This window comes from Bison bison, unplaced genomic scaffold, assembly GCF_000754665.1.
Source record: "Bison bison bison isolate TAMUID 2011002044 unplaced genomic scaffold, Bison_UMD1.0 scf7180017864166, whole genome shotgun sequence".
Lineage (NCBI taxonomy): Eukaryota > Metazoa > Chordata > Mammalia > Artiodactyla > Bovidae > Bison > Bison bison.
In genome coordinates, this window is record NW_011494738.1 from 2,019,012 (window position 1) to 2,031,157 (window position 12,146).

Consider the following 12,146-nt stretch of genomic DNA (forward strand, 5'->3'; position numbering starts at 1 on the left):
TTCACTTTCAATAAATGTTATGTGTGGATAATTCTCTCTCTTTTATATTTACTCTTTTCTGGAGCTCCAGAAGAGTTGGAACTCCAAGAATGATTCTCTATTTTGTTTTTATTCTCTTATATTTTCTAAAGTTTTTGTTTTTTTGTGCTCTGTGATATTTTCTTGACTTTTTGCTCCAAACTAAAGAATTTATAATTTGGCATAATTCTAATCTTTGGTTGTCCATTCATAAGTTAAGAATAGGAGAGAAGACCAGTTTGAAATACTGAACTGACTAGTGTGGTAGTTGACATCTGGCTGAAACACTGGACTCTAGCAGCCAATGTGGGGAGAGGGTACAGTGCTCATGACTGGAGAAGTTATTTGAATAACCCTCTAATTCTCCCTCCACACTTTGCATTTTGCTTTGTCTCCTGGCTGAGCCTTCAGACACTTCTGTTTTTTTTCAGGCAGATTGTCTCTTCTTTGTTGCGTCTCCTTCTGTATATTCTAGATTATTGCTTCTTTGCTGTCTTTTATCCATCAACAGTCTTCCATTCCTCCTCACATGTCAGAAAGCTCTTCCTTTCATTCTTCTCACTTTTATGGGTCTTTTGTGGGTTGACTGCTTTGGTATCATGTAATAGGGTTGTGGGAGGCAGGGGATTTAGATGTTTCTGCTCAGTCTACCATCTTGAATTAGAAGTGGAAACTTTATTACATTCCTAAAAGAGACACCATTGTTATAGATTATCTCATGGTTTGCCCTCCCTATTGATTGCCTCTCTTGAGGTAGAAATCATGTTAAATATGACCATTTTCTAATATCTGACCTTCAGTCTAGCTGCTTTTTGTATTCTTAACTAGACTGGCCAGTCACTGAGGCCAGAAGGCTACAGCTGAGGAACTGTTGACCTCAAAGCAATCCTTCACTGCATACTGTTGTGTTCAGAAAATTTAATATGTATCTTGTGAACTTTTGTATAGGGTGAGAACAGAGAGGGTACTCAATAAATTCATTTTTGTTCGGACTTGATCCTGTACTTCTATTTGTTGTTAAGTCACTCAGTCATTTCTGATTCTTTGCCACCCCATGGAATGCAGCACACCAGACTCCCTTGACCTTCCCCATCTCCCCAAGTTTGGTTAAACTCACGTCCATTGAATTGGTGATGCCATCCAACCATTTCATCCTTTGTCGTCCCCATCTCCTGCCTTCAGTCTTTCCGTATCAGGATCTTTTCCAGTGAGTTGGCTCTTTGCATTGGGTGGTCAGAGTATTGGAGCTTCAGCTTCAGCATCAGTCCTTCCAATGAATATTGAGGGTTGATTTCCTTTAGGATTGACTGGTTTGATCTCCTTGCTGTCCAAGGGATTCTCAGGAGATTTCTCCAACACCACAGTACAAAAACATGAATTCTTTGGCACTTAGCCTTCTTTATGGTCTAAATTCCACATCCATACATGACTACTGGAAAAACCATAGTTTTGACTATACAGACCTTTGTCAGCAAAATAATGTCTCTGCTTTTTAACATGCTGTTTAGATTTGTCCTAGCTTTTCTTCCAAGGAGCAAGCATCTTTTAATTTTGTGGCTGCAGTAACTATCCACAGTGATTTTGGAGCCCAAGAAAATAAAGTCTGTCACTGTTTCCATTATTTTCCCATCTATTTGCCATGAAGTGATGGGCCAGATACCATGATCTTTTTTGACTGTAGAGTTTTAAGCCAACTTTTTCACTCTCCTCTTTTACTTTCATCAAGAGGCTCTTTAGTTCTTCTTCACTTTCTGCCATAGGGGTGGTGTCATCTGCATATCTGAGGTTATTGATACTTCTCCTGGCAAGCTTGATGCCGGCTTGAAGACTTGCTAAATGGGGAAGGAAATGGCAACCCACTCCAGTATTCTTGCTTGGGAAATCCCATGGACAGAGGAGCCTGGCGGGCTACTAATGCAGTCCATGGGGTCAAAAAAGAGAATTATTAAAAATTGTATTCCCAAATAAACCCTTAAACATACATAAACTGCAGTTTTTTTATTGGAAGTATTCTAGTTAATTAATACTGATGAAGATTCACATTCGGGACAAGAGAAAACAGAAATGGTTCTTTCTTTATAGGTAATTACCTAGGCTCTTCCCAGACCATGGTAAACTGCCACTCAGCCTTGAAAATGTGAAGCACTATTATCTCTAAACATGTATTGATATTAGTGTCATTGATCAAATACAATTCACTTAAGTGAAAGGACTCAAGTGATTTTTTTTTTTTTTTGGTAGTCATTTGGGGGAGGAGGGAGCCATGTTTTACTTCATTTCACCAGTACAGTCAATTGACCTAGACTTTTTTAGTTGGCTTAGAAAAATAGAAATCATTTCTTATTATGATAAAAGTGAGTTAGTAAATGTGGGGAAAAAAAAAAGGCTTGCTAAAAAATCCTACTCCTGTGGCAGAGATGAGTAGAACTGGGTTGAGAAACAACTTGAATAAATGTGAAAGACTTAGATATGATAATGATGCCATCAGGTAAAACAAATTTTAGATCTCAAAATATATGAATAGTGTATAGAACAGTATTTCCTTAATTATGTTTTGTGAGATACCAGTCATGTAGATGATCTTCTGAAAAGGATGAAGTTGTCTTTTAACATTCAAACATAGCATACTTCATTCCTCTTCTTGGAAATTTATTATGCTTATGCTTAGAATAAGGGTTTTAAGATTTCTGTAGTAAGACAAAAACTGTTTAACTTTCTAAATTCAGTTTTTCCCTGTTTTTTTTTTTTTTTTTTTGAGCAGTATCTATAAACATCAGAAAAACTAGTGTCCCTCAGTGTGCACTTTGAGAAATACTGCTTGTTAGAGTTGCCTCCTATTTTAACAGTTACAGTTTTAAAAGTTTGCTGGCAATAATGTGCAGAATGCCACTAAATTTCTGACTTGGAGGCTAGTGTTATCAATGATCATTACAATTTTCATTATGTTATATTAAACATGTTTAGAGTTAAATCGTCCACCAGGAAGGGATGAGAAACAAACTTGTCAAGGGCTGCACTTGCTGCATGTATATTTTCAACTCCTGTAGAGGACTGTTTTTCCCCAGGAGGTAAAAGCACATCTAATACATCTTAATTTGATAGCAGTAACTTGAGACAATGGAGACGTGCTAACCTTACCTATTCCGTAAGAAGGCTTTTGCAACTTGCTGTGTTTGACTGGAGAAACCAATGGGCATGTTGGCTTCTTAAAGTCACTCCTCTGGGTGCTCTTAGTGTCATAAGGTGGTTGGAAGGGATTTTCCAGCCCTTTACCATGTGGCCACCAGTCACCCTTCATGGGAAGGAAAATGGAAACATAACATTGGATATTATAAGATATTTTCATGTGCTGTTTGATGTCTGTGAATGTTTAGTAATTTGATTCAACAAGTTACTGGATTTTTCTAGTCCTAAAATACAGTTCTGAAATCTAGGAATAAATATATTGAGTATTTTCACAAAGGCTATATTTCTTAAAAGGCATCTAAAAATGCATTATCACATACTGTTAGCTAAAATACAGCAGCTAAGTTCTTAAACTACCTTATATCCACAGATGGAGTGGTAAAAATCAACAGAATAGTTATGTTTCTATGTTTTGTACTATTGTTATATATATATGTACACATGTATGCCTATGTATTAACATGGTAAACATGATTTAACCTAAAATTTACATTCTGTTCTTTTCCTTTCAGCAATACAAATAATGTATTATCATCTAAGATAATGGTTTTTTAAAGTTTTTAGTCCATGACCCCTACCACAGAATACATTTTATGTCATGCAAGAGTACCCACTGCATACGTTCACATAAAACTAGGTTTCACAAAACAATACTTACTTTTATGACATGCAGTGCACTTGGCTATTTTTCTATTATATTACTTTTTTATTTTCATTTCATAAAGCTGGTTGCAGTTCACATGGATTTATAACTCACTAATGACTCAGTTTGAAAAATTTTGTTCTAAGCAGAAATTTCTCCAGTGTTACTGAATTTTTCATAATAAAACATGACCTAAGTATGAAGCAAGTGAAGATTCTACATTAGCCCATTTGATAATTTGATCTCTTAGAAGCTGAGAAAGCAGTGAGGTGAATTGTTACTTGTCTTCAGTTCAGTTCAGTTCAGTTCAGTTGCTCAGTCGTGTCTGATTCTTTGCGACCCCATGAATCGCAGCACGCCAGGCCTCCCTGTCCATCACCAAGTCCTGGAGTTACTGAGACTCACGTCCATCGAGTCAGTGATGCCATCCAGCCATCTCATCCTCTGTCATCCCCTTTTCCTCCTGCCCCCAATCCCTCCCAGCATCAGAGTCTTTTCCAATGAGTCAACTCTTCTCATGAGGTGGCTAAAGTACTGGAGTTTCAGCTTTAGCATCATTCCTTCTAAGGAACACCCAGGGCTGATCTTCTGTCTTAGAACTGACTAAAAAATTTTTCATCTGGTTGATCAGGTAGAAGAGAACCTTGGGAAAAGGGAACTGTGATACCTCAGAGTTCTTGGATATTAGAGAATGAGAATAACCTTGGGTATATTCAAACAGCTACCCGAGGCTTTAAAGGAAGAGATCATCCTTTTAAAAAATGAACTGTTATTGCACAGTCAGAGGCTTTAAAATATGATTCAAGGGCGATAAATATGAAATTCTAGTAAGTTAAATTCTGAAAATACAATTGAAGCTGCATTGATTTAAAAAAGAAGGAGGCATCTAAAGAAACCTATATGGCAATATTAGGGAGTTAACTTTCAACTGAGCTTTATTTCCAAAGAGACCTGTATGTATAAAAAGGTGCACAGTAGCAGATTCAAAGAAAACATACTCTAATGGAGTCGTCTTGTCAGGATATTGTCAAGAAGCTTAGATAGCAGAAAGTTACGAAAATACCAAAGGAAGGAAAAGTAGGGTATTCTGGGGAAGGAAATCTGTTATAGCAAGAAATCACGGAAAGGCTTAGAATTTGGAGTAGTGTACCTTGCTTAGAGCTGAAGTCAGAGCTATTCAATCCAAGGTTCTTCCTTAAGAGAAATTATCTTCAAACTGAAAAGACGGGATGGGGACTTCCCTGGTGGTCCAGGGGTTAAAATTTCACACTGCCAAGGTAGGGGGCAAGGGTTTGCTCCCTGGTTGGGGAACTAAGATCCCGCATGCTGTTTGGCATGGCCCAAAGATTCAATTATTTGTTTGTTTATTTTTGACTGTGCTGGGTCTTCATTGCTGCGCTGGCTTTTCCTTAGTTTCAGCAAGCAGGGGCTCCTCTCCAGTCGCAGTGCGCTGGCTTCTCATTGCGGTGGCTTCTCTTGTTGTGGAGCACGGGCTCTGGAGAGGGCCCTCTGCTCACGGGGTTCAGTAGTCGCAGAACATGGGTTCAGTAGTTGCAGTTCCTGGGCTCTAGAGCACAGGCTCAGTAGTTGTGGTCCACGGGCTTTGTTGCTCAGTGGCATATGGGATCTTTCCAGATCAAGGACTGAACCTGTGTCTCCTGCATTGGCTGGCAGATTCTTTACCACTGAGCCACCAGGGAAGCCCCCAAATGATTAAAAAAAAACCCAAAACAGGATAGGATGGACGTGGACCAAAGACCATGTGCATGAACTAAGCCCTGCACAGTTGAAAAGAGTTAGACCTCCCTTTGCAACTGGTAATGAGGGCCAGTAACAACCTGTAACCAGAGGTAAAAATGAATACGTTTGCACAAATCAAAGAATTTTGGAAAGTAGGAAAAACCGGCTAATGCCTCATTTTTCAGAATGAACTTAAAGGTAAATTGCAAAAAAGACTACTTGATGTGGATCCTAGGAATTCTAGAACAGATCACTACACAGATGGCATCTTCTAACTCCCTGGCTCAAAATAGTTTCGTCTTACTGTTGTCAGAGTGCCTGCTTCTTGCTCTTCTCTACTCTGTGATTACTGTGGTGCTTATGTCCCAGGGTCTAGGCCTTCTCTCCCTGATTCTCAACACAAGGTGCTGAGGTGTGTACCAGTTCTACCAGGTGTGTACACACACTGTACAGATGAGAAACTGGTGGCAGATGAAGTAACTTCTCCAAAGTGTATCTCCACCAGGTAGCAGAGCTGCACCCGGTTCTGCCTCCATCTGTTGGTGTGAGCCTCTCATTTCTGTGCTGCACTGCTATCGCAAGTCTGCTGTGGAAGGCAAAGCCAGACAAACACCAAGTTATTTAAATTATCTCAAAAATAAAAAGAGGCTCTAAGTAAATATCTTGAGAAAGATCTTCTATGATAAGGTTTTTTTAAAGATTATTATTATTTTATTTATATTTTTGGCTGTGCTGATTGATGCTTCATCGCTATGCTGGTTCTTCATTGCTGTGTTTAGGCTTTCTCTAGTTGTGAACGAGTTGAGAGCTACTCTCTAGTTTCAGTAGGTGGTGGTGGCTTCTCTTGTGGCACCCAGGCTTAGTTGCTCCACGGTATGTGGGATCTTCCCAGCTGCTGCTGCTGCTGCTAAGTTGCTTCATTCGTGTCCGACTCTGTGCGACCCCATAGATGGCAGCCCACCAGGCTCCCCCGTCCCTGGGATTCTGCAGGCAAGAACACTGGAGTGGGTGAATCTTCCCAGACCAGGGATCAAACCTGTGTCTCTCACCCTGGCAAGCAGATTCCCAACCACTGGACCACCAGGGAAGCCATATGATAAGGTTTTAAGGTATATTCTTTATATCATCTTCTGTAGATCAGAAATTTATTTTGCTAATATCCAAGTTACTAGAGAAGTGACTCTGGAATGAGTGAACCACTATGTCTGGTAGACTTCAGTTTTTTTCCTTAAACCAGAGTATAGCGCAAAAGCTAGCCTTAATGCAGAGATTATTCACCTTTCAAGAAAACTTGAATTTAGAATTTTACCAAAATGGTCTCTCTGGTTTTACAGATGCATATAAGGAAAATAATGAGCAATTTTTCCTGTTGTAATTGATGATTTTAAGACCCTTGGAGTTGGTGAGTGTTCTGATTAGTGTCATCATTTGGATGAATCCTCACTTCACGAGAATGAAATCCTACAGTTCAAAAACTTTTTTTAATCTTTTCTCTTTCTGGATAGTTTGCCCTATGCCCCAAAAGTCTGGTTCCTTCCTAGAAGACTGAAAACATGTATGCACCCAGATACACATGCATGCCCTTTTGATCCAAGCATTTGCTCAGATTATAAAGATTAAAGGTAAAGGTGGAGGCTTATTTTCTTTCCTTTACTACATGCTGAAGGGGAGGACTAAGGATAAAACTTTACCACTCTGTGTACAATCACTTACATTGGATTGTGAGGGGCTGATGTGGAGTTATTTATGATAAAGGAGACTGGAAAAGGCCCTCTCTGTAATTGCTTTGTTTAGGTTTTGGGGGTCGGACCACAATCCTGCAGATTGTAGAGGGAGTTTTGCCTAAAGAAAAAGTTGTTCCCCAAACTTTGGACCCAGAGAGAGGATGAAATCCTCCCTTCCAGCCCAGGGTCCCTGCCCCAGGATGACCAGCACTGGGGCTCCATGGTAGGAAGGTACCTGGCGATTTCTAATGACAAGACTCACTATGATGCCGGCTCCTGGAATGCCCAAGAGCTGTTGTACTGCAGGCCTCTTGGCTACCCTTGGAAACCACTGTGAGGCCATCTCTGCATTATACTTCTGTCATCCCAATATCTTCAAAAATGCATCAGTAAAATTACTTCCATTCTTTGAGAAACTAAGGGAGAATCCTGGGGGGATATAGTGAAAGCAAGTGGGATATCTTGGAGAAACTAGTTAAGAGAATGTTAGAGGTGGTAAGCCAAGCTCTAGAGCAGCCTGGCCAAGATGACTGCTGGTGATGATGGGGGTGTGGTGATGGGGGTGCTGTCTGCGGAACAAAACATTATACTGTAGGGATTCCTAGGGAAATACAGACTTTTGACAACAACTTACACATAGATAATCATATGTTTTTTAGTAGACCTCCGTGGCTTTAAAAAATTTGTTATTAGAGTTACATTGTATCCACATTCCTCTGTATTTTGTTGTGGATCAGAAAGAATGCTGAGAAATACCTCTCTTTAAGCAATTCATACTTTGCTCAATAACAGTTACTCTTTTTTTTTTTTAATAGTGAAAGCTTTTATATTTGGAATTAGCCAGCTGGACTCAGTTTAAATGATCCCAATTTTGTTGGCAACATGCAAAGCAGCATGTCAGGAGCCAGTCAAACATGCACCTTCTCCTCTCCATCAGGCCTGCGTAGGGTATCGTGCTTAGCCATGTCAATGTCATAGAGCTCCTGTTTAGTTTGTCACAGCCTGTTTAGTTTGGTGCTGGGTGGCCTCGACAGCCGCAGTGAACTGCAGCGTGTTGCTGTCCTCTCTTTTCTTCACAGCTGACTCGGTGGTGAGTGGTCAGCGTTGTTTCTCCTGGGGGCGCTCTTCCAAGGATATTTGGGCTGCCTCCTGAGCCGCAGTGTTTTGGGCCGTTGGAAGCGGGGTGACCTCCAGATCTTCTTTTGTTTGTGGCTGTGGACGCCTTTCAACACTGCTTTCCTGGCCTTTGCTTTGGCTTCAGCTTTGAGAGGGGCAGGGGCGTCCTTCTTTGCCTTCGGCACCATTTTTGGGAAAAGGCAACAGTTATCCTTGAATTGTGTTCTGTGGAATACTAGTTCTGCAGCATGTTAAGTATTATATAAAAGAGGTTTCCATAGTTAAATAGATTTGACAAATAAAAAGATAAGCAAGTTAAACAAGTTTACCACAGGATTTCCCAGAACCTTTATCTACTGATGTGAATTGTGAAGCTCTCAGAAGGGTATATAAAAATACAGCTTTTCCACAGCATATTTGAGTGTGAAGCTTTATTTTGTTGAGCACATAGCCAAAGGTTAGTGCTCCAAAAAATACAATTTGTAAAACACTGACCTAGTATAATTGTCTTTGAAATATCAATATTTACCAATAATTAAAACAATAAGACAACCAAGTTAGTTTTCATTGGAACTAACAGAGCTGAAACTTGTTTTTACTTTTTCTAATATCACCAATTTGATGTCCCTATGTAGAACTCTATAATTTATTATTTAATTTAAAAATCTTGCAAATAAGTAAAGTCAACCAATCTGGTATGCTAAAGACATTTTCTTAAAAAAATACATAACAGATATATGTCAATTTAAATATTTAGGTAACTTTATTTTCTTTATTCATTTTAAAGCCATTATTACTATAAACCAGTTAATTTTTAAAAACCAAGGTAAACTTTATTTATCTATTTATCTTATTATTTATTTCACATTCACACATAGGGCTGTGGTGTGCTGTTTCATGACATGAGTAGTTGATGTTATCTGTGTAAAGAGAGCTCGCGAAAAGCAATCGCCACTGAAATGTTAAATTAAATCAAAACTACACCTAACCTTCCCTGGAGTAGGAAATGGCAACCCACTGCAGTGTTCTTGCCTGGAAAATTCCATGGACAGAGGAGCCTGGTGGGCTACAGTCCATGGGGTGGCAAAGAGTTGGACATGACTAGGCACACCTAACCTTACATGGCAAAGGGGCTTTGCGGCTATGACTAACGATCTTGGAAAGGGGAGATTATCCCAGATTATTTTTTTCTAAGGATCCCAGTATAATCACAAGGGTCCTTAGAAGAATGAGGCAGGGAAGTCAGTCAGAGATTTGAAGATGCTATGTTGTTGGCTTTAAAGAGGGGTCTGTGAGCCAAGGAATGCAGCAACCTCTAGAAGGTGGGAAAGACAAGAAGTGGGTTCTTCCTTAGAGCCTGGTGAAGGAATCAGCTCTGCCGGTGGCCAATGAGACTGACTGTGGACTTTTGAGCTTCGGAACTGTTGAGAATAACTTTGTGTTCCTTTAAGCTATGGTTTTAAGTTTGTGGTAATCATTAACAGCAACATAGGAAACTAATACAATAAACCTCAACAAACCTGATTGTAAAAAAATGATAATGGAATATATTTAATGTAATAGTGAATGAAAGTGTGATTTGGCTAAACTGAGAGTCCTGGGTCAGAAATGTGACTGTGACATTTGCTTACTATGTAATCTCAGGTTATGTTAATTTACTATATTAGAGCATGTTATCACTAAACTATTTCCAATAATATCTCCTAGAAATAGTTGTGCAGATTAAAGGATATAATTTATATGAAACTCTTAGCTCATTCCTAGCACATCGCACACTTTCAGTAATTGGTAGCTATTATTTTATAGAAAGTATTTGAATTACTGAGTATCATGGAAAATTTTATAATATCTGTCACACATACAATATTTTAGAAGAGATTTCTTCAATAGCCCCTCCTCTCCCTAAGCACCACTGAGTGACTGTGATCCAGTTGAGAAAAACAATTATTTGGATTCCTTCTATAAACACACACATCGTTTGTATGCAAACATTATCTGCGAGTATTGTTCCAGATTACTGCTTTTAACTATTGGATTATAAAAAGTATTAGTCTGAGATATGTCACATCCTTTAAGTAGTCTGTGACAAAATGATCCTGCAAAACATTTCTGAATCTAAATCTATATTTGTATGTAATGAACATCAATCCAACCTGATTTTCTGGCTCTTTTTTGACATCTATGTAGGGAACTGGTTCATTGCATGTTCTTACATTTGTGTTAATGAATTTAGCATAATATACACGTCCTCTCCCAACACATGGTTTTGAATGTTGAATACTTTTTCCAGGTTTTTTTTCATGTTTGAATTCTTCTTTTTCAGTTACATACAGTATACCAGCATCTTCTATTTTATGCTGTCTGAAAAACAGAATTAAATTGTATATCCTTTATTCCAATGAACATTTCAGTGCTCATTCCAATGAACATATCATTTTATATGATTGATAATCATATAAAATAAGATTTAAATATATTTCGGGTGTCAAGACAATTTAGGCTTTATTAATAAATATTAGGGGCTAGTGCAATTAAAATTTGAGAAGGTATCCTCTCATTTGAAATCATATAAAAGATAAAGATACTTGTTTTAATCATGATTCTTTATTACTATTATACCAATGCAGTGTACAGACATTTGCTTGGAGTAAAGAAAGAGTAGTGATTTGATCATTCTTACAAATCATGTTTACAGTATTTATTCAGGTGCCTATGTCACATGCTAATTTTAATTCATCTTCTTTAAGTTAGTTATGTAGTAAATTTAGTCATCTGGACGAGGTGACAAAGCCATCTGTTTAATTTTAAAGGCTCACCTAGCAGAGTTACAAAAGCTACCAAATGAGCACTTATTTATCTTTTCAGTAAGAGACCACTGTGCAGACATCAGAACAGCTAATTCAATCTCATCATTTTTTGCTTCTAATGACTACCCTGGAATAAAAATAAAAATTACTGATTTTTTCAAGTGTTATAAATAAAAATATTTTAAAGTAATAGTTTATTAAAGTTTTTCTCCTTTCAAATGAGTAATAGACTTTATAAAAGGTGCTTTTTAAAAAATTTCAGATACTTGAAAAATAAAGGTAAGAACAAAATATTGAGTTTAGATACTTTTTATGTAGGAAAAAATCAAAGCCCTGACCCATGGAAGGTGAGTGAATAATATTCGAAATTTATTGAGAAAGTGAGTAGTTCTGTTTAGCCTTGTCCATGGCCCTACCTTACTTCAAACCAAAGCCAAGTCCGTCCCTTCTATCTTGTCAGTTTTTCCAGTTAAAACCCTCCAGTGGCACTACAGCAGAGAAGGCAATGGCACCCCACTCCAGTACTTTTGCCTGGAAAATCCCATGGGCGGAGGAGCCTGGTGGGCTGCAGTCCATGGGGTCGCTAGAGTCAGACACGACTGAGCAACTTCACTTTCACTTTTCACTTTCATGCATTGGAGAAGGAAATGGCACCCACTCCAGTGTTCTTGCCTGGAGAATCCCAGGAATGGGAAGCCTGCTGGGCTGCCGTCTATGGGGTCGCACAGAGTCGGACACGACTGAAGCGACGCAGCAGCAGCCCCAATGGCTTTCCATTGCATTTACGATAAAGCACTTCATCCTTATCATAGCTCTGAGACCCTGTGTGACCCTGCTCCCGCTAATCTGTTCAGCCACTCAAGCCATTCTCCCTTCCCTTCTGCAGCCAGACTGCCTACCTTCAGTTCCTGG

The 12,146-nt window shown here is 38.9% G+C and overlaps 1 protein-coding gene and 1 pseudogene across 1 annotated transcript in view; both read right to left on the reverse strand.

Annotated features, from left to right (window-relative positions):
* LOC104989872 (chromosome unknown open reading frame, human C2orf73) overlaps positions 1–12,146 on the reverse strand; it is a 26,425-nt gene that overhangs the window by 11,477 nt on the left and 2,802 nt on the right. Inside the window, exons 2-3 of the mRNA XM_010841681.1 lie at positions 10,581–10,788; positions 3,157–3,310 (exon numbers count right to left, since the gene is read on the reverse strand). Coding sequence (XP_010839983.1) covers positions 3,157–3,310; positions 10,581–10,788 — 362 coding nt within the window. The remainder of the gene's footprint in view (positions 1–3,156; positions 3,311–10,580; positions 10,789–12,146) is intronic.
* LOC104989871 lies at positions 8,167–8,615 on the reverse strand (annotated as a pseudogene).